Below are 23482 nucleotides of genomic sequence, written 5' to 3'. Positions count from 1 at the left end.
CTAAGGCCTTTAGCTGGAACATTCTGGTGCTGAGTATATTTATGAATATGTGGCTTTAAAAAAAAATCAGTTCCAAAATACTAGAGAAGAGGAAAGAGTAGTAAATGAATACAAGTATTACATGATATGTTAATTTTAGTTTTATATCCTGCAAACTTAATAATTTGAATAATCGTTACATGTGCAAGTAATTCCACTGAAGTCAGAAGATCTGCGTTAATATATAAAGACTATTCATGTATGAGGGTCTACAGGATTACACCTGGGGAATATGTTGCTTGTTAAAACTAAGTACATAGCATTTCAACTCCTCCACTCTAGTTTGTCATTTTCTATCATAATTAGTTTAGTTTATTTAGATAATGTAACTTTTTATAGTGTTCTTGTAGCCCCCTTGATCCCAGAATATTACAAACAACAAGGATGAGCTCATATACATTTTATTGAACCAACTTTCAAAAGCTAACACATCTCTAGCACTCAGTCCTAAATGGCTGCATAAGCCAGCACAATTTATAGCAGTCTGGAAGCTACAGCACAGTCCAGAAAAACAAACAGGCTGTGTAGGAGCTTTATGCCAGTTTTGCACACTCTTCCAAAATGCCCTGAGCACAAATCATGATGTACCAGAGGATCTAGCTTGTACCCCCTTCTAGAATTGTTTACACCACCTACCAACTGTAATACTCTGAGTATATTTCTTTGTAAACTGGACTGGCACTTTTATCTTAGGCTGTGTCCAGACTCAGGGTTTTTTTTCGAAAAAAGTAGCCTTTTTTCGAAAAAACTTCACCTGCGTCTAGACTGCAGCCGCGTTCTTTCGAAATTAAATCAAAAACGCGGCTTTTCTTTCGACGGCGGTAAACCTCATTTCATGAGGAAGAACACCTTTTTTCGAAAGTGCTCTTTTGAAAAAAGGCGTTCTTGAATGCAAACAGGGGTTTTTCGAAAGAGAACGTCCAGACTGCCTGGGTGCTCTCTTTCGAAAAAGCGGCTTGCTTTTTCGAAAGTTCCGCTTGCAGTCTAGACTCTCTTTTTCAAAAGAGGCTTTTTTGAAAGTATCTTTTGAAAAAGCCTCTTTCGAAAGAGGCTTGCAGTCTAGACATAGCCTTAGTGTATGTCCATTTTACATAATTCTACTTAAACTGTGATGAAATGAAAGGTATTCATACCTGTGGGCCAGTGACTTGAAAGGTGTCTTCTGCATGTATGCAAGTAATTTCAAGTGGCTCTGTTCCAGAAACATGCCTCAACAAGCGACATGTCTAAGAAAAAAGGTATTTTGAAAAGTAAATAATATGATAAATAAGATATATTAAAGAAGGGTAACATAGCAGTAACATTTATTTTCTTTTCATTGCTGAGAAAAGGTGCAAACCTATCAGGTACAATAAAAGTTTCAGAAACTGCCTCTGGAGTAGTAGAGATGTATGAATTATTGGGCCATCATTCCAGCAAGGGGTTCGAGTGAGTTCAAAACATTAAAAAAAAAGTACCAAACTATTTTCCCCCTCACGTCTCCTTCCTCTTTATCCTCCTAAATTTCAGGGAAATTTTTAAGAAAATAAGTGACACTAAGAGTAGGGATGTTAACTATTGGGTATTTGTGTAAATATGTAACTGCTTGAAATTTTAGCGGTCACACATTTACACACGGGAGGGGGGCAGGTGGGAGCTGGCATGTTCAGGGGAGCTGGCTGCTTCTGTGGGAGGCAGCAGGCAGGTACAAGCAGCTCCACAGGGCTGGCACATGTTGGGATGTAAGCAAGTAGTTGACTATCTGATAAGCCTAAGCTTATCGGGTAGTCAAGTCAGCTACTTGCTTTTCCTCCCCCTTTCTGCCGCTGTATCAGAAACAGCAAGGGCAGGGGGGAAAAGGAGTCGATGCTGGGGGGAGCCAGTTTAAAACACAGTTTCCCCAAAAATCATCTCCATGGTGCCACCTGCCCCCCCCCCCCCATCCTGATGCAGCAGGGTTGGGGATAGGACAGGCTGCTGTGAAGCAGCCTCTGTCTGCGGGGAGTCCCAGCTCCTTACTGAGACCCCCCACGGACAGGGGCTGCTGGATCCGGTGTGTGCCAGTCTGGGACAGCTGCAGCTCTGCATTATAAATGCAGTAAGAGCCAGGCAACTCTTATTACATTTAAAATGCAGAGGCACAGAGGTCCTGGCTCGTGCCAATTGCAGATCTACTCCAGCTCCAGCTCTGCAGTTTAAATGTACTAGAAGCCGGGCTGCAGCGGCGGTAGCTCCTGGACTGGCATGAGCTAATACACAGCACATTCCCTTACTGACTAATCATGTAGCCAATACATTGTTTCAACTACACTACACGATACCTCTTAACACCCTCGGCGCATGCAGAGAGCCGGCTTAAACTCGTGGGGAACTGGCTTATTGGCTACCGCCTCCCTCCCCACCCCACTGCCTCTGATATAGAGGCAGCAAGAGGGAGGGGGAAGTGTGTGTAGTCGATGGGATTAACCAATAAGCCCAGGCTTAACGGTTAATCGTGTAGTGGACTTTATGTTGACATCCCCAATTAAGAGTATGTTTAGCGGTCTGATGTTCAAGTCAAGTAATCATAGAACTGGAAGGAACTCAAGACTAGAGATGTGGACAGGTAACCGGTTAACTGGTTACCTGGTAAGCATCACCCATTCATGCCACATTACAAACATTTAGTTACAATGTCTAACCCTTGTAAGTTAAAAAGTTCCAGAATTTATGTTGGCTGTGCAACCTTAATTCTGCATCTTTGTGGGTATGCAGTAGGGCAATCTTTAATTATTGGAGTACATTTCTTCCCCGCTGCACACATATAGCACCCCAAGTCATTCATTACACAGGATAGAGAGCATTCAGAAAATGAGCAGATATTGTACAGTGAATGAGGCTATTCTCTGCAGAAGTTATTGGATACACAGAGGGAAAAAACAGGGAACTGCAGAAACAGAAACAAAGGTCTTATGGTTAAGGCAGGTGAATGTCACACAATGAGAACTCAACTCTATCCCAGTCTATGCCAAAGATGTTTTGTATGATGCTGATGACATAACTGTTGTTAATTAGGGAACCCATAAGTTCTGCTCTTACCTTCGCTTGATTCAATGTGCTCTCAGACAAACCTATGTATTAATTTTCCCCATCTGTAAAATGGGGTTAATGTTCTTTTACTAAAGACGAAATATGTATATACATGCATTAATATTCATGAGACACTCAAAAACTGCAATGATGAGCACTCAAAACAATGAGGAATTAATACTTGTGTATTCATTACAGGCTTTGGATAGTGTGCAGTAATTATTGCAGATGCCACACACTGAATGATGAAGATAAAAATACTGAACAGCTGTCTCATTCCCAGAAAGCTGTTCATCCTGTGAAATGAATGAAGTAGGAGGTTGGTGGAAAATACATCGTCTTTAAGTACATGATCATACTATCAATACAAATGCACAAAGGGGGAAAATTAAGGTTGTAAATGTAACCTTCACCCTGGCATTTCCTAATTTTCAAAAGCTTGACTATGTAAAAAAAATAAACTTTCTTACTATGTGGGGGATTTTTGTATGTAATAATACTCTGTGTTAATTTTTAAAAATTTACAGGATATGTATCAACACGTTGAAATATGGTCCTCACAGTAATATTTCCTGATGGTTGTTTACATTTTAAACATAAAAGTTTAATGTTGCATTATATGTATTTAATTAATCTGAGACAGCATTTCCACTCAAGCCAATGAGCATATGCAGTGTGTGCATTTAAGGATAGCATTTATTCTTACGTTTTTTTAAAGAAAACATACCAAAAAAACCCCAACAGTATTCATCTCTAAACCCATATTACTTCTGTTTTCTATGTGCAGAATACATTTTGGCATGTGCACCAAGGCATGTGTAGATGTACACCACCAATTGAAACACATGCTGCCAGTTGTGGGTGCTCTGCTTATCAACTGGGCGGCAATTGACTCTTTCCTGGGGTGGCCGCACAAACACACATCTTACAGGGAACACTGTTCTACAGTGATTTCATAGTGTACACTCACAGCTCAATAAATACAAAAGATTAAAAACATTGGCAAATAAAATTCTGTGGGGGAAATTGTAGCACAAGAGTAAGACAAACTGCTTTTCAAGTGGTAGTCAATGTATAGTCCTCTGTAGCCATGTACATAACATACATTATATCAGGAGTTTTCAAACTCTGGATCCTGCCTTGTAAGGGCAATTCACTAGCTGGCCGTGAGACACTTTGTTTACCTGCACCTCCACAGAAATGGACAATCGCTGCTCCTTTTGGCTGCAGATCTGTCCTCAGCCAATAGGAGCTGCAGGCAGTGGTGTGGACTGGGAAAACCGCTTCCTGCAGCTCCAATTGGCCAGGAAAAGCGATCTGTGGCTAACGGGAAATGTGATTGCCCATATCTGCAGAGGTGCAAGTAAATAGAATATCTTGCAGCCAAGGTAACAGCTTGCCCTTATAAGCCGCAACCCAGAGTTTGAAAACCCCTGCTTTAAACTCAGAAAACAAATGTATTTCAGCAAGAAACTTAATCAGTGATTACTAGTCACATGGAAAACTTCAATTTCAAAGTTAACCTCATTTTGACTAAACTTTCAGTAACACAATGTCACACTGATTTTAAAACAATTCTTAAAAAAAATTGTTTTCTGCTATATGCTGAACGAATGTATTCATTTTTTAATATGAAAAAACAACAACTCACCTATAGGCTGAGAAGGAACATAGAAGCTGTCAGCCCAAAAAGAGAACTTTTGAGAAAGTTACAAACCCATTTCACTTAATTTCATGACTGAAGTCCATATGTAATTTTCACTATAGTATTCATCACTAGCCAGTGCAATTACTCTTATGCACACTCTCAAACACAGAGCTCTACTTTGCAGTTTACTATATTTACTAGGAGCAGGATTAATCTAAATATCACATTTGGAAATTATCCCAGTGCTTCAGACACAGACACAGCAAAAGCAGATGTTGAGGTGGAACTAAAAATAGAGAGAGTACTTACTTACCAGTTACTTAAGTTCTTCAAGTGTATTTCCTCTGCACATTCACAACTGTGGGACGTACCCTCATGCACTGTCAACATCAGAACCTTTAAAAAAGTAATGCTTGTAGGATGCCACACAAGCACCTTCTGGCAGCACCAACATCCAAGGCCAAGGTTACATAAAGGATGTATGTGCCTAACATCACCAGTTCTTCTGCTAAATCTCACAGTCCAAAATTTAAAGCAGAATTCTTAGAAAGACAGGAATGTGGGCAGTAAGCATGCACATGGGGAGGCAAAACTCTTGGAGGACTCTCCAGTTACTGGCAAGTTGCCTCTTTATTCTTCTCATAAACACCTTCTGGCATCTACATAATGCTTGCTTAAAGTTAAGCTCCTGAATTCATATTTAGGAATTTCTATGATTTTAAGTGTGCTGAGCACCTAAAAACGTCCACTGATATCAACAGAACCTGTTTTGTACTCTTGAGAGACTAGGCAAGTGTTTAAATGTGGATTTAAGAGTGTAACTTAACTCCTATTTATGAAAATCTTGGCCCCAATATGCAGTGACAGTGGGCCCCAAAAATTAGGCTATGAGGTTCTTATGTCCACAGCAAGCAGTACCAGGAGCTGCACAGCTGGGGAGGTGGGTCCAATTCTGTAAGAGTAGACTCAAATTTTGGTTCAGCGAGGAAGTTCATGCTGCACTCAGCTACTATATTCAAGGAGAAGGTGGAGTCCAGTAGCATCAGATACACATTGTACAGATTAAAACATGAAAGACACCTTGAAGAATAGTTCATTTAAATAGATTATGGCATTTTTTACATTAAATATATTTGAAAATAAAATTGTTAACTCACCTCAACAAGCTGCTCTTTCTGCTCTGATAGCTTACAAGTATATTCTGCTACCGCTTCTAGATTTCCTTCCATGCCTGTGATTTTTAATGCCTTCAAAACCATGTGATCTGCATGGTATCTTAGCAGGTCTGCTGCCAATGATGTAGCTGCATGGTGAAGCTTCAGTAACAAACAGTAAAGAAAAGAAAAAAAATAAGTATTAAAAGTAACATGTGAACCTAATCTACAATAAAAATACTTTAGTAATGATTCAGTAGATGACCAAAAGGCAAGAATTAAAAAACAAAAAGGTGGAAGGGGGCAGGGGGTTTACAGGTAGTATGTTCAGAGGCACGCTGCAAAAAATGATTTGTTTGCAACGTCTACTCAGATATATAAAGTAAAATCCACTCTCCCCTCAAAAAACCTGAGTATTCAAACTTTTTGTGAATGGACAGCAAAGCAGCTGGGGCAGGCCAAGATATAAGGATACTGCATTGCATACCCCTAGCCATTCCTGCAACAGGCCCTCCTCCATATCAGCTGCAGGAGATATTTGGGCCACCAGCTCTGTGTGAAGAAAGATCAACACTCCCTCTTACCCAAACTCAACATCATGACCTATTAACAATGGAAGGACCTTTCCACTGTGTACTGTAGATGCACAGGCAGAACCAGATTAAGGCACAGACTCTGGAGACAGTTTCTAGTATTCTAACACCTGGAGCCACAACACATCAGAACCACAGCTTTCATAAAAAAATCTCACCCTTAAATGTTGCAAAGAAAAGCTTGGAAATGTGACCTGGATGTGATCTAATTTAAGAGAAGAAACAAATGAGTAAAACAACAGCCCACATCACCCTCTTCCATGGTGGGGGGGAGGGAGGAAGCAACATGATTGGGGCTCTGGGGAGGAAATTCCACAAAAATTCCTCTCTATCATCCCAGAACAGGGACAGTTCTCCCCAGTAGGTTATTGGGCCTACTTGGTAGATACCTGGGGATCCACGGGAAGCCAAGGCTATCTACCTCAAGGGCCTGCAGCTCTGCACCGGCTGTGGCCCCAGCTCCCTGGCAACAGAAATCCACTAGTATCATACTATTAGGGACACTCCTGTCCATAGCTACAGGGTTGTCAATCTCATACTGTGAGTCTTGCAATATTTTTAAAGCTCATGTTGCTCAACTCGCCATAGTTCATTAACTTTCACTTTAAAAAAGTTTATAGTCTTTATGATTACTGAGAGAAATTTAGCACAAGAAAACCCTACAGGCTCAGAAACCAATGGCCAAAGAAAACGTTAATTTTTAAGTCAATATTGACTTTTTGGTGCCTGATTCAAGATTTAACCTTTAAATTTGACAATACTGCAGTTGTCCCATAGGCCCAGCTATGAATAGGTGTAGGAAAAGGGGAGGACTTGTATGGAAGAGCTAATACAGTCCCAGGCTACATTATCTATTCCTGGGGCAATGTGCATCCTCTGTCCTGCCTCTATTCATTCATCCCTTGTCCCAATTTCCATGCCTTCCCCCGCTCCACAGGCTTTCTCCAGAGACCCTAGGCCTACAGAGAGGGGTCCAGAAGAGAGGTGTGAAATTGTGGGGGGCATACAGTGCTTCAGTGTGTCTCAAAAACTAATAAAACTGAAAATGGATGGATATTGTACATCATGCAAAATTCATGAGTAAATTAAAAGAAAATAAATTATAAACTTGTTTTTTTGTAATACAAAGTTCTTAATCTTTCTGCACCTATTGGCTACAAGAAAAACAGACTAAAGAGGATACTAAATATTCAATCAGAAGCCTGAATATTTGACATTTTTTGTAATTATCACAGTGATGTTTCATTCTTCATTATATAAATCTACTGCATATTATAAATACAATGCTTGAATAACCACAATAGCGATCTAAATATGAAACTGCAAATTAACTAGAATAATGGTTCAAGTAAGAAGCCTCTCATGACAAACACACCGCTTCCTACATTTTTATTATTAGAATGTACTAAAAAGCTCATGTGCTAATATTATTAATTGGCAAATGTAAAAGTTTGGTTTTCATTTTTGCCTTTTTTAATTAGTGCCTTCAATAAAATTTACTACAGTACTTCTGCCTACCTAAATTCTTGCTAAGTTTTCAATCAAGCATTCACCTCTATGGTAAAGGGTTATGTGATGTTGCCCTTTGCTGTTAAATGTTGCCATGATTCAACCCAGAGGTGGGTACACTGCAGTGATTAATGAAGTGATTCTTACAAATATGTTGTTTGAATCACAGGAGCATAATTTTAGGCATGTCCTTTGCTCCACAGCAACCTCCCAACTGAGTTTATAAAATGGTCTTTAAACAATGGAAATATTATAACTTCTGAAAAAACAATCTTTCATAACAAAAAAATGTCAGGCAACCTAAATATAAGGGGTCCTGAAACCACACCCAGGACCCAGAACTTGGCTGAAAAGAACCAATTTCTCCCATCCTGCTCCCCAAACCTTTAAAAGGTGCAGGATAAGAAGCCCTACAGCACAAAAGAGTTGGGAACCAAGACAGTGTAAGTTAGACTTACAGTATCATAGAAAATTAGCGTTGGAAGAGACCTCAGGAAGTCAAAGCAGGACCAATCCCAACTAAATCATACCAGCCAAGACTCACTTCTACTGAGAGGTGTTAATAGTTCTACAGCCTTTACAAACCCTTTACTAAGCAAGGCTTCAACCACACTGAGAGGTTACAATAGTTGGGAATGCAGAATGCAAATTTCTAATACATCAAACCCAATGATACCCAGATAGCTCCAATGTCCCTCAATATGTCTTATCTTTGATTTTGGATGTAGCGTCAATAAAACAGGGCTTATCATGCATAGGTAGATCACTGAGTGTATTATATACGGTATTCTAGTGGTTGGTTTACAGAGGATAACTATTATGCTGCTGCCAACCAATTCAGTAAGTACTCAGGTTTACGTGGTAGAAGTCTGTATTGCAATTCGAAAAAATTCAGGGTCATAGTGGACCCTGTTGCACAAAAAAGCAAACATGGTTCTGGGATGTACTAATGAGTGTGTTGTGCACAAGAGATAAGAAGCAATTCTTCCGCTTTACTCTGCACTGATTAGACCTCAACTGGAATATTGTGTCCAGTTCCGGATACCACATTCCAAGAAAGATGTGGAGAAAGTCCAGAGAAGAGCATCAAAAATTATTAAATGTATAGAAACAATGACCTATGAGTGAAGATTGAAAGAATTGGGTTTGTTTATTTTGGAAAAAAGAAGACAGAGGGAGTATGATAGCAGTTTTCAAGTACCTAAAAGGGTGTTACAAGAAGGAGGGAGAAAAATTATTCTCCTTGACCTCTGATGATAGGACAAGAAGCAATGGGCTTAAATTTCAGCAAGGGAAGTTTAGTTAGGACATTAGGAAAAACTTTGTACTAGTCAGGGTTGTTAAACACTGAAATAAACTGTATATGGAGGTTGTGGAATCTCCACCACTGGATATTTAAGAGCAGGTTAGATAGACATCTATCAGGGATGATCTACATGGTGCTTAGTCCTGCTGATGGTGCCCAGTGAGGACAGGGGACTGGACTTGATGACCTCTTAAGGTCCATTCTAGTGCTAGTATTCAATGATTCTATGACATAACATTTGTACAAAACAGAATTTGTTTTTTATCTTTTTCTCTTTTAAGACTAACAGTGAACAATATAATAAACTACATTATAAGAAAGTTATTTAAGGTTTCCAAGCCAAGCACTTCTTGTGCAAACAAAATCTGGCCCTGTACGCACATGCACTATTATATAGTGTTAGCTGCACTATCACTTACTATTTTTTGCACAAGAGCCCCTCATCAGTGTACAGGATAGCTGGTGATTAAGTCTAAATTGTATGCAAAACAAGCCCTTGTCCAATTTGCTCTAAAACGCAGGTATGTACAGAATGCAAGAAATGTCTTGTGGTTAAAAAAAGGTGAATGTCACCACAGAGAGCTCTATTCTATTGTTTCTGCTACAGACTTCCTTATAATGAGCAAGTCACTTACATAAAAATGTTGGCAGGTTGCCACTATTTGTGTGTTCATGTTCTTCTGGGTGCCAAATTTGACACTCTTGGGGTATGATATACAGAAGTGCTAATCACTCAGTTGCAACTGAAGACAAACTGAAGCTGTGTATACTGAGCAGCTCTGAACGGTTTGGAGGGATGGGAAAAGCAATAAGAGGCAGTGGGTTCCAGAGTTCAAATTAGAGCTCTGCCAATGACACACCGCATCACCTCAACTTGTGGGGGAATTCTGTGCCAACATCTAAAAATTCTGTACACACTATTTTAAAATTCAGCTAAATTCTGCTTGTTTTATCTGTCAAACGAACACAATCTAATGTGCCAGTTTCAATTATTTTGGTAATTTCAAAATACTTGTCAGCAAGTGTACCTGTAACAATACAGACAACAAAAATTTCAGAAAATGTTTTTCTGACAAATTGATTCCTTACTAGGCATATTAATGCAGAACTCTGAGTAATTCAATTAAATTACACACTTATTAACTGTACCGCTTGGAAGAAGTGCAAAGACTTGGGGGAATCGTGGGTAATGGAGAAGCTGAGGAAGAGGAAAGGAGCTTGTGAGAGAACCTGGAGGATTGTTAGGTATGGGTGGGAGAAGTATCAAACAGGGTTTTTTTGAGGGGGAGGAGACTGTTAGAGAGTTGAGGAGCCTGCTCCGTGCAGTCCCCATAGCCTTTCCACTTTAGTCAGGAATATTTTCCCCCGTCCTCATGTGGTCCTGAATCCCCCAAACCTATGTAGCCCTGCAGCCCACTTCCCATTCAGCCTCAGTTCAACTCAGTCACCCCAGGGTGCCTTAGTCTCTCCCTACCACTAGCCCTTCTGAATCTACATATGACTCCCCCATCCCCTGCAGCAGCGCCACATGTCCTACTCTGTCTGTCCTGTGTTTCCTCACCTCTCCACACTGTGAGGAATGTAGCTGCCCTGGTTGGCTGCCCTCTTTTCTGGCACCAGAGCAGCTCCTGGTGGGTGAAAAGGGTAACTGCAGTGCCTCTCCAGCAGAATCCATATTCTGTAGAGGAAAAATATCTGCAGGGGACATTAATTCTGCACATGCAAAGTGGTGCAGAATTCCCCCAGAAATAAACCTCAGGCAAGTCACTTTGTCTGCTTCTCCAACTGTAAAATGGGAATCATAATTCTCTTATCACTCAGGGAGCTGAACAGATAACTTCCTTAATATGTCTGTGAGGCCCTCAGATACTCGAGTGATGAACACCATAGAAAAGAGCATGAGGAAATCAGTAATTCTATATTCAACCCAGAATTTGAATTCTGTGCAGTAAACAAGGCATAAGGCTATCCACTGCATGAGGATAAACAGAAATACCAAACACAACCTCATTCGCTGAGTACCATCTATCCCATGTGCTGACTGAGGCAAAGATGTCACGGGAGAAAATAAAATAGCATATGATTGTGTAATTAAAGACTGAATCGTCACACGTATGCACAGAGAGATTAAATTGAGATTTCATGAGCAACCTACTTCTAGCTTTCCAGATCTTGACTTAGCACCTAAAAAACTATTTTAAAGTAGTTTTTGTATATAATAGTATTTCAAGTGCTTTTAAATTTTTCAAGATAAAATATGCAAGATGTCAAATACTATTATAATTGCAGTTCCTACAATAACTATCTTGGAAAATAATTAACGTCTAGGTTTTTAGGCTGCATTTTAACAATATCTATTGTAGCAAGATACCTGAAAAATGTTTTGTAAGGCACATGTTTAATATATTTCACAGTGAAAATGAGCAAGTTCTCTTTTCAGTTGCAGTAAATAAAATGCAAAGGAACGGCAAAAGCCATTTATTCAGTTTTCACAACTACATGTAGATAATGTAATAATTACCAATTAATTTAACTCCAGATTTCTTAAAAACCTGTGATGAAAGTACTACCTTTTTATACAGTAAACTTTAATCAGAGTTATGCAAGCATCCAAGAGCAGAATCTGGCACTAAATTGGCAGATTGGCCTCAGGATATGAGAGACAAGATAAAAGAGGTAAAATCATTTATTGGGGCAGCTTTTCTTTGTGGAAGGTACAAGCTTCCCAGTTACACACAGCTATTTCTTCGTGTTTGGAGAACATGCAACATGCCTGAGCTAAATATAAGTTGGGACAGAAGCTGATCCACTAAAGGATATTACCTCACCTTTCTTGCCTCTCTGTGGATTATATATCTGCATTTGAAAATGTACAACCTGCTCCTGCTCCTTTTGAAGAAATTTTTAAAGGACTTCTATAGCAGCACAGACCCCATGTTTGGGAAATTTGCTACAGATCAGATTGTGACTGTCTATACTTTGGGGGCTGTACCTTATAACCTCTCTATCCCTCATTTACACACAGTTATGATTATGGTCTTGCATATAAAGCATGTATGTAAAGTTTCAGGGGAAAGAGTATGATCTGGCAAAAGTCACTGTACTATCTAAATATGTACAGGTATGTCTACACTACAAAGTTAGTTCGAACTAACGGACGTTAGTTCGAACTAACTTTCATAGGCGCTACACTAGCGCTCCGTTAGTTCGAACTTAATTCGAACTAATGGAGCGCTTAGTTCGAACTAGGTAATCCTCATTCCACGAGGATTAAGCCTAGTTTGAACTTACTAGTTCGAATTAAGGGCTGTGTAGACCCTTAATTCGAACTAGTGGGAGGCTAGCCCTCCCCAGGTTTCCCTGGTGGCCACTCTGGCCAACACCAGGGAAACTCATCTGCCCCTCTCCCGGCCCCGGACCCCTTAAAGGGGCACGGGCTGGCTACGGTGCCCGTGCCAGGTGCAAGCCTGCCAGCACCCAGCCAGCAGACCCTGCACCTGGCATGGATCGAGCCACCCACCCGATGCCCCCCAGCCCTCCCCCTCTTCCCGGGACCAGGCTGGCGGCTCCCGGGAGCTTGCCCGGGACCGCAAGAGGCGGGCACCCGCCTGGGCTAGTGCGGACATAGTGGACCTCGTCCACGACCTCCGCACTAGGCACAGGAAAGTGGCCGGCTAGGGCAGGAGAGCTGCCAGCCTGGCCACCCAGGAGCAGGTGTGCATGAAAATCAAGGGGGTCCACTGAGACCCCCGACCCTGAGCCCTGAGCTTACAATGGCCGTACTGGGTCAGACCAAAGGTCCATCTAGCCCAGTAGCCTGTCTGCCAACAGCGGCCAACCCTAGGGACCCTGGAGGGGATGAACCGAAGACAGTGACCAAGCCATTTGTCTCGTGCCATCCCTCTCCAGCCTTCCACAAACCTTGGGCAGGGACACCACTCCTACCCCCTGGCTAATACCACTCCATGGACCCTACCTCCATGACTTGATCTCACGTCCCTTTAAACTCTGTTCTAGTTGTAGCCTTCACAGCCTCCTGCAGCAAGGAGTTCCACAGGTTGACTCTTTGCTTTGTGAAGAACAACTTTCTCTTACTAGTTTGAAGCCTGCTACCCATTCCTTTCCTTTGGTGTCCTCTAGTCCTTCTTTATGGGAACTAATGAAGAACTTTTCTGTATGCACCCTCTCCACCCCACTCCTGCTTTTAGAGACCTCTATCCTGTCCCCCCTCCGTCTCCTCTTTTCTAAGCTGAAAAGTCCCAGTCTCTTTAGCCTCTCTTCATATGGGACCTGTTCCCAACCCCTGATCATTGTAGTTGCCCTCCCCTCTCCCACCCTCTCTCTTCCCCTCTCCCACCTCCTTTTCCCAGTCTCCCCCAGTTTTGTTCAATAAAGACAGATTCCATTTTTGAACACAATTGTCCTTTATTTTGTACATCAAGAAGAGGGGCTAGGGAAGGGTAAGTGGAAGGAGGTGAGGGAGGAATGGGGTACGTGCCCCCGATGGGAAGGACTGGGCTGGCTCTACGGGCTTTTGGGGGTGGAAGCTCTCCTGCAGCCCCCCAATTGCCCCCTCTCCCCAGATGGCAGCCTGCGGCAAGTGCCGCCGGTCTGATGGCCGAGTACTGTGATGTGTCCAGTGTGGGTACTCCGGGCAATCCAAGCCAGGACTGCTTTGCAAGCGGGGCACTCTGAGAACTGTCTGTCCGGGGTGGGGGTCGGGACCCTTTAAGCACAGCCCTCGGCTAGCCTGAGAAAGCATCTCCACGCTCTAAGTCCTCCTCTGATGCCCTGCCGGCACTGCTTCCGGCCATCCTTAACCCCGGTTCAGGGTCCACTTAATGTGGATGCGCTAGTTCGAATTAGCAAAACGCTAATTCGAACTAGTTTTCAGTTCTAGATGCGTTAGTTCGAATTAGCTTAGTTCGAATTAACTAATTCGAACTAAGTCAGTTCGAATTAACGTTGTAGTGTAGACGTACCCTATGACATTACTGCATATGAAGTTAAGAGATTGTGTTTTATGGTTTTCATTAAAACATGCTGTAAACTGGGGAATTGGTCTCCCCAGACACAACAGCAGAGAAAGTTACCAAAGCCTGGGTAAGTTTCAAACAAGGGAACTACAATTCAGTGAGTCACCTGCTTACGGTCACACTGAGAATTGCTCACCCTTGCTTATGCATTCAGCCCTGCCCACCAGATATGCCTGGACTTGTATTCCGTAATCAAATGGGACAGAAAACATAAAACAGAACACGGGCCCACACATGGCCTTTTCTCCTGCCCTTCCCCTCCCCTATGCTATGAGCCACAGGACACTTAGAAGACTAATAACTCCAAGAAGACTGGCCCGGGTTTAAAGGACAAACCTATATATAAAGGACTGCTCTATCCAGAGAAAAACTACTTAATCTAGATGATGTGAAGTCTAAGAGAGTTGAGAGTTTAGATTGCACACTTGTATTTTATTTTTGTAAGCACTGACTTTTTGCTTCTCACTTATAGTCACTTAAAATCTAACTTTTGTAGTCAGTAAATCTGTTTTACTCTTCATCTTTACCAGTGAATTTGCCTGAAGTGTTCGGTATCTGCCCAGGTATACAAAGGCTGGTATATATCTACTTTCATTCATGAAGTGGTGAACCAATTAATATATTTGCACTGCTCATCTTGAGCAGCACAAAACAGTACGTTCTTGAGGTCCAAGGCTGGGAGCAGGTGGAATGTGACTGATGCCCTTTTCTGTGTGATTCATGAGTGGCTTTGGGAGTATCATGCATTCTGGCTCGGTGTGAGGTTCCACGTGCTGTTGTGCTCCTGGAGGGGTTTATGGATTGTCACTAGCAGGGCGCTGTGACAGACATCCCAGGGTGCAAATTTAAGGGGGCACAATGGTCCCACAGTCCCAGGTTGTCCCACGGATCCTGCAACACTTACATGAACAGTCCGTACTCTTAAGTCCCACTGACTTCTGCCCACATGAGTAAGTGTTGGAAGTTAAGGCTCTGTGATACTACTTAGAGGCATAAAATTAAGACAATCAAACCATTCAACTGAGTCAACAGAAATACTCACAGCATGTACAGTTAAACTGAGGTGTACGTCTTTGCAGAGTAAGAGCCTTATTTTGCACTACACAGGTAAAGATAAAGGAGATTCGAAATCACCATCATACGGTGTCTACATAAGCTGTACTTACTTCTCTTTTGAGTTCATTCATACACTGGCATGTTTTTAGTATGGCTATTTCCAAGTCTTCTGTGATGTCTTTTGTTTTCTGGCTTTGCTGCAAGCAAAAGATGATTGCACATTTTAAAAGAAAATCCAACTGATGTACAAATTATCTCAGGCTTTGTTAATGCAGCGATTCAGTTCCAAGTACAAAAAAACCAACAACACACACACAAAATCAAATGATTTTATATTAAGAGTTCATTACTACTGCACTTGTTTATTCATCACTGAATCAAGAATCATCAGAAATGCTAGATCATCAACTTTATTTTTATTCAACAAGGATTTTTTGGTTTTGAACATTGTGTATTTTTTGAGAAGAGGTTTTATTTAGTATCAGCTGTCAAATCTTATGTCTGAACAATTTCTAAGCTAGCCACAGCTATTCCAATTTTTAAAATCTCACAGAAGTAGATTTTACCAAAATAAAAAAACAACCCTCACTGTTTAAATAAAATTCATCAAAATAATATTTGTCATTTCAAATGTAATGTATCATTAGAATTGTTGCTGTGAATCCTTCATTTGCAAAACAAGCCAATCTATGCAAGAGAGGTAAAACTAAATGCATGTTGGGGGGAAAAAAAGGTAGTCACTAGAAATTTTCTCTTGCTCCACAACTTGTTAGGGAAAAAATATCCTAATTAAGAGCATCAACACAAGGTTGATGTGGTCAGATTTAAACCTTATCTTGACTCACTCTAAAAGTTACAAACAAATGAATAATACAGATTCTGGACTGTGCTTGCCATAATTGTTTTTTTAAAAGGAATAACAGTTTAGTCTACTTTATCTTTTTAAACACATTTTAAACCAATATTTCTCATTGTTCAGTGTCTCTTGAATTTCTTTATACTTTCTTTCAACTGCCAAATATACTCCACAATACCAGTCTAACCTGGAAAAAAAAAGTTTTGGGAATGTTTAAACTCCTAGGCTACGTCTACACTGGCCCCTTTTCCGGAAGGGGCATGTTAATTTCACGAGTCGCAATAGGGAAATGCGCGGGGGATTTAAATATCCCCCGCGGCATTTAAATAAAAATGTCCGCCGCTTTTTTCCGGCTTTTAGAAAAGCCGGAAAAGAGCGTCTACACTGGCCCCGATCCTCCGGAAAAAAAGCCCTTTTCCGGAGGATCTTATTCCTAAGGGCTTTTTTTCCGGAGGATCGGGGCCAGTGTAGACGCTCTTTTCCGGCTTTTCTAAAAGCCGGAAAAAAGCGGCGGACATTTTTATTTAAATGCCGCGGGGGATATTTAAATCCCCCGCGCATTTCCCTATTGCGACTCGTGAAATTAACATGCCCCTTCCGGAAAAGGGGCCAGTGTAGACGTAGCCCTACAGTACTCAGAAGATTTGCAGAACCAAGGGAGGTGTCTGTTTCAATGAGTCCCTTTCATTGCAAGTTGTCAGTACCAATAAGGATAAGTGCTTTGGAGGAAACCAAGTGGCATAAGATGGCAATTTAGACTTCTGTGATACCATGGGAGGTTCTTAAGGTTGGTATGGCCCACTTCAAGTGAAATGTTTCTTTCAGCTATCATGTTTAGATGGCAAGGAACATGTTTTAAGTACTGAAATACACTTGGTAGCATAGCTCTTACAAGTGCTACCAGTAATCAAAGAAGCCTGGAGCCTCAGCAGTACTCAGCATGAGACCTCAGAGAGAGTTCATTTTTGCAAAGACATACAGTAGGCCCTCTGAGGACACAGGATGCGTCCCTACTGCCCAGATATTCAGGGGCAATGGATTCTACATGCAAAATCCATTAAACTAAACCCCATAAGGCAACCCCTGCCCGGAGTCAAGAGGAAGAATGGAGACTGAGGGAGAACGTTTAAGAAATATCCCTTCTATAGGATATGCAAAGCATCTGTGTCCTGTACAAATAAAAGCCAAGAAATAAAGCTTTCTAAACGGCTGTCAGGCTTCAAAGACTACTAATAGAGGGCTAGCAAAGCTTTATCTTGCTTAGGAGTCCCCAGAAGCACCTGCAAGAGGACTTTAAAAAAATGAAGCAAGAGAGGAAAGGAAAGAGACCTTTTAAGCTGTGACCCCAGGACAGAAGCATTTAAATCTGCCTTTTCCTGAGTCTCAGAGAGTTCACTTAGATCTGTGGCTCAACTGAGCTCTGCTTCCAGGAATGTGTCAAAATAACTGCCAACTCTCAGCTGTTGCCTGGATCAAGAAAAGAACTAGAAGTACAGCATAAATCCTCAAATGACCCAATGAATGTAATTATGCATCCGTAAACATAGTCTACACCATGGCCCTAGTCATCGCCCTAGTTTGAATCAGGTGGGTTCTAGAAACGGACCATAGTTTAATGTGTGTCCTAGCTACTATAGCACAAAAGAAACAAGAGAGCAACCTTGCTGAATCACAAGTAGTATAAAAGATTCAGGTTTTGGGATTTTTTTTAATCTAATACAGAATTGAAGGAATGAAGAACAGTTGAAGATTCCTGAAAAGGTCTGTGACTCTCTTAAGGACCTCTGGTGTCAAGGACTTTATTGAACATATAGTTACTACTCAACAGTGCCTGGGACTGCTGATTTTAAGGAACAGTACGGTACACAGGATAGCTATAAGAGACAGATCTGGCTCCTATGGTATGCTAAAGGAGAGAGTTAAATGAAAATCTTTTCATGTCACAAGCTGTACTGTAGAGTACTTGTAGTAAATCTATACCCTCTATGTGTCCTTGAATGCTCCCTCTAAGTAACTCTTAAGGAGGAGAGAAACTGGAGGAGAAATAAAGTAGGAAATGGCTCCCATGGAAATGCACAGGGTACACCTTAAAAGGGACAGAGCCAACAGTGGCCTACATTTCAGCATTTATTATTGTCTGTGGCAGATAATGTTAACACATAATGTTAGCAGGAATCTACCACTCACATTTAAGACTGTTCACTACCAACCTTTGTCAGTATTATTAAAATCCCCTTTTGTGTTTTTCATTTTTAATGCATCCTTACTAAGTAAATCTTCTGATGAGCAGGCTTTCTCCAACACCTGATTCATATGGGGCAGTGAAACACTTGTTGATACTCAAGGAGTTAAGTAACTTTTAAACTCCTCTGTCACTGAACTAAGAACAACTCAGAAGACCTGACTGCAGACTGAATCACTCAGACAGAAGACCGAGCAATGAGCCTCTCCTTCCTCAGCACATGTGCCCTTTAAGCTTCCCCTTTAGAGGCTCATATCGCTTTCAAGACCCTTTTTCTGGGAGGACATCCTGAAGAGGACAGAGTGCACTCTGACAGATACAACCACTCAAAGAAGCAGAGGCCTATTATCTGAAGCCTAAAGAGCCACAAGAGGCAGCAGACAGAACAGAAGTCAGCAGTGAGGGGTCTTCTCAGCCACAGTTTCCATAGCAACAACAACAAAAGGGCCAATGATTGCAACATAACCATGGGAGAAACATCTCACTAAAAAATATGAACATCTCCGGGCAGATGAGCACCCAGAGAGGACTGTACTGGGAGCTGGGGATTAATTGGTGTAGAATGAAGAACCACCAGATTTAGGACCACTGTGGAAGTGGAGAGTGTCGGGTTGATGGCTCAGCAAGATCCAGGCAAGCTGATAGGGAGACAAAGGGGGAAACTGCCCCGGAGCCCAGCAATTTAAAAGGACTCAGGGCTTCCAGCCACTACCTCTGCTTCTCCCTTTAAAATGCCACCAGGGGGAAGGGGCAAGTGGTGCGGTCTGGGTGGCGGGGATGGCTGGCTGCTAGCTCCACCCCTTCTATCTGAGGCTCCATCTCTTCCAGGAGCTTGGAGCTGGCTCCCCTCACCTTGCACAAGGGCCTAACATTCTGCAGGCCCCCCTGGCAAAATTACAAATACAGAGAAGATTCCCCTTGGCCAGAGTCAGTCTGTTTTCCCTACAGCCACCACCTCTGTCCATCTCTGCAATGGACAGCGCTCCACTTGCTGCAGGGACCCCAAAGATGATTGCTCTCCATTAACAGATGGTCACACACACAGCCATCTTTGGACAACATATGATGCTTGCTTTCAAGATGCACTGTTCTAGCCATTCCATTAAACACACAGCTAGTACGGACTGTTAGTGGGGAGATGAAGGAGGCAAGAGTAGTAAGGAAAACAAATTTGTCATCAAACACCAAACCTACAGGTTATATCCTTAAGATTAGAGCAAAGCTTCTGAAAAGACCTGGTCTGCATGGCACAGAAGCTACTACACTTAGGCTATGTTGCAGTTCCCAAATTATATAGGAAAAGTTTAGGAGGAACCCATGTGTTTAGCCAATTAGCTACTTTTGTAATATTTATGGGCATGTTAGTCATCAGTTAATTCCATACTCAAGAACTCTGTGTATGAGACTGAGTACTATATTGTCATGATAGGTACATTTCTAGTCACTCCCATTCTGTAATGCTGCTACTGCAAGAGTTCTCAAGCTTCGCTGCACTATGATCCTGTTCTGACAACAAAAATTACTACACAGCCCCAGAAGGTGGGAATGAAGTATGAGCCCTCCCCACTTGGGAGGACCAAAGCCAAAACCTGAGTGCAACTGTCCCGCACAGGGATGCCAGAGCTGAAGCCCCAGGACTTCAGCCCAGGCCGAAGCCTATAACTGAGCATCCCTGCCTAGGGCTGAAGCTTGAGGGCATCAACTTCGGCAGTTAGTACTGGGGCTCAGCCTTCAGCTTAGGGATGTGAAACGTTAACCAGTAAGAATCACCCTTAATGCTTACCGGTTCTGGTTAACCAAAGGGGTTTGAAGTAGCTCCCCACCCTCTGCATGCAGGGGTCTGCTCCAGTCCCACAGCCCCCTGATATGATGTTGAGCAGCACCTGTCCATGGCAGGCCTGGGCACACTTATTAATAGTTCACAATCCTGCTGGAAAGGCATAACAAGTGGGGTTCTGCAGGGGTCTGTTTTGGGACCGGCTCTGTTCAATATCTTCATCAATGATTTAGATATTGGCATAGAAAGTACGCTTATTAAGTTTGCAGATGAAACCAAGCTGGGAGGGGCTGCGACTAAGCTGCAGGATAGGGTCATCATTCAAAATGACCTAGACAAATTGGAGAAATGGTCTGAGGTAAATAGGATGAAGTTTAATAAAGACAAATGCAAAGTGCTCCACTTAGGAAGGAACAATCAGTTTCATACATACAGAATGGGAAGTGACTGTCTGGGAAGGAGTACGGCAGAAAGGGATCTAGGGATTATAGTGGACCACAAGTTGAATATGAGTCAGCAGTGTGATGCCGTTGCAAAGAAAGCAAACATGATTCTGGGATGCATTAACAGGTGTGTTGTGAGCAAGACACAAGTAGTCATTCTTCCACTCTACTCTGCGCTGGTTAGGCCTCAATTGGAGTATTGTATTGAGTTCTGGGCACTGCGTTTCAAGAAAGATGTGGAGAAATTGGAGAGGGTCCAGAAAAGAGCAACGAGAATGATTAAAGGTCTAGAGAACATGACCCATGAGGGAAGGCTGAAGGAATTAGGTTTGTTTAGTTTAGAAAAGAGAAGATTGAGGGGGGACATGACAGCAGTTTTCAGATATCTAAAAAGGTGTCATAAGGAGGAGGGCTATACCTTCTTTACTCTGCCAAGCCCTTCGATACAACCGCATCTGCTCTAATCCCATTGACAGAGACCAGAAACTTCAGGATCTCTACCAAGCATTTATAAACCTCAATTACCCACCCAGAGAAATAAAAAAACAAATTGAAAGAACCAGACAAATACCCAGAAACCATCTATTTCAAGACAGACCCAAGAAAACCAACAATAGAACACCACTTGTCATCACCTACAGCCCCCAACTTAAACCCGTCCAACACATTATCAATAAACTACTACCTATACTGGAACAGGATACTAAACTCCGAGAGGCTCTGGGAGACAGACCTCATAGTCTCCTATAGACAACCACCTAACCTCAACATGATTCTTACCAACAATCACGGGACATACCACACTAATACCAACCCTAGAACTTTCCCTTGCAACAAACCCCATTGCCATTTTTGTCCACATATTTACTCTGCTGACACCATTATTGGACCTAACTAATTGAGTTATAAGATCAAGAACACATATTCCTGCTCATCCAGAAATATAATTTATGCTATCATGTGCCGACAGTTTCCGTCTGCTATGTACATTGGACAAACGTCTCAGACACTTCGCCAAAGGATCAATGCCCACAAAACAGATATTAGACAGGATCACAAAGAAAAAACAGTTTCTTGCCATTTCAACCAGAAAGGGCATTGTCTCAACTACTTGATTACCTGCATCCTGCTTCAAAGACATTTTAACACCAGACTTGAAAGAGAAACCTCTGAACTGTCATTAATACTTAAATTTGACACTTTACGCCTGGGTCTCAACAAAGATGCTTACCCATTACCAAGATAGCTTTCCCAATTACCACCTCTAATATCATTAGCTCACAGACATTTACCTCCCCTCCTCGTCTCCCCCCTGTTCTGAAATTTGATTTGTCCTTTTTATATGCATTCACTTTTTTTGATTGTATCCCTTTGGTATATATGGTCATGCCAATTTTCTTCCACAATCTGATCTGAGGAAATAGGTCTGGCCCACGAAAGCTCATCACCTAATGAACCATCTTGTTAGTCTTTAAAGTGCTACATAGTCCTGTTTTTTGTTTCAGCTAGACTAGACTAATATGGCTATATCTCTATTACTATTCCAAGGTATGGGACACTCTGCCTGGGAAAGCATAGAGGAGCAGACTGGGGAGAAGCCAGACCTCAATTTTCTCCAGAGCCTCAGCTTCCATTAAAAATGCCAGTCTCTATGTGTAAAGATAGGAAGGAATCCTTCAAAATGTAACCCAAATATGAGTGACGCCTACCCCTCTGACTAGACTTTCAACAACATTACATCAGTGGGCTGACAGGGCTGCACAATTGTTTTCATATTCCTGAAAGGGAATTTCAGTTGTGAATGTTCTGGATTAACTTGTACTTTAAGTATCAAAGCAAAAAAAATAAAATAAAAAAAACAACAACCACCTACACAGATGTAAAATCTCCACAGGGAACGAAATATTTTTAAACAATAAAAATACTGGAAAAGTAGGATACATGACTAAGTGTTCCATTTAGTATATTTTAATTTAATATATTCTGCCCACTATTATTCTTTTTTTAATTAAAAATGAATTTTCTCTTTTTTAGAAAGAATGAGAATAAAAATCTCATTACTCAACAGTAATTCTTTTAATTAATTAAGGAGCAACAACTAAACTCCTAAAGGAATGCCATGCAAATGTTCACCACAAGGATGGTGACCAGAATTGAGAGTATTATGGGGGAAGAGAAAGAGATAAACTAAAACGATGGACTATTAAAATATCCTCAAGGCTGCCATAGTATTGTAGAGGACTGGGGTGGAGGTTGCTATATTAACTGCTTTTTGATATATTATATATAATCCTGTTTTCTTAAACAAAAAAAGGGAGAAAAAGGCTAAAAAACATATTGTTCTTTCGAAAGTATAGATGAAAAGATTTACTTTGTTAAAAAGCTCTTACAGCTTGCATCCACACTGAAACCAGCTGCTCTAGTTCCATTTTAGCCTGCTTGGACTGCTCCAAGATGCGTTCTCTGTGCTCATGGCTGGTGTAGGCAGAATCAGTAAAGTCCTCTGTGTGTTCCAGAATGAGGTCCAGCATTGCTGACAGATTCTCCTGAGAGATAACATAAAGATTCTCCCGAAGACCTTCCACCTTATTCTGAAAAGAATAAAATTCAATTCGCTGTTAATCATTCATGTAAATAGAGGATGTGTCATGCATTTTCTCCCACCCTTCAGCTTTCCTTTAGCCTACTGTTAAGTACTTTTTGTCCATAAAGAAATATTTTACCCACCCACAGACATCCATTTTGTTTTGTTTCTTCACTTATTAGCACCATTAG

General features: G+C 41.6%; 1 protein-coding gene across 2 annotated transcripts in view; it reads right to left on the bottom strand.

Annotated features, from left to right (window-relative positions):
* Positions 1–23482, bottom strand: part of CTNNAL1 (catenin alpha like 1) — a 90561-nt gene that overhangs the window by 26229 nt on the left and 40850 nt on the right. For both annotated transcript variants that reach the window (XM_075921531.2, XM_075921532.2), the window contains exons 7-10: positions 23098–23298; positions 15500–15586; positions 5893–6051; positions 1173–1265 (exon numbers count right to left, since the gene is read on the bottom strand). In XM_075921531.2, coding sequence (XP_075777646.2) covers positions 1173–1265; positions 5893–6051; positions 15500–15586; positions 23098–23298 — 540 coding nt within the window. The remainder of the gene's footprint in view (positions 1–1172; positions 1266–5892; positions 6052–15499; positions 15587–23097; positions 23299–23482) is intronic.

This window comes from Pelodiscus sinensis, chromosome 2, assembly GCF_052426305.1.
Source record: "Pelodiscus sinensis isolate ZL-2025 chromosome 2, ASM5242630v1, whole genome shotgun sequence".
Taxonomy (NCBI): Eukaryota; Metazoa; Chordata; order Testudines; family Trionychidae; genus Pelodiscus; species Pelodiscus sinensis.
The sequence above is the reverse complement of the archived record's forward strand: the minus strand, read 5'-3'. Positions and strand labels throughout refer to the sequence as shown.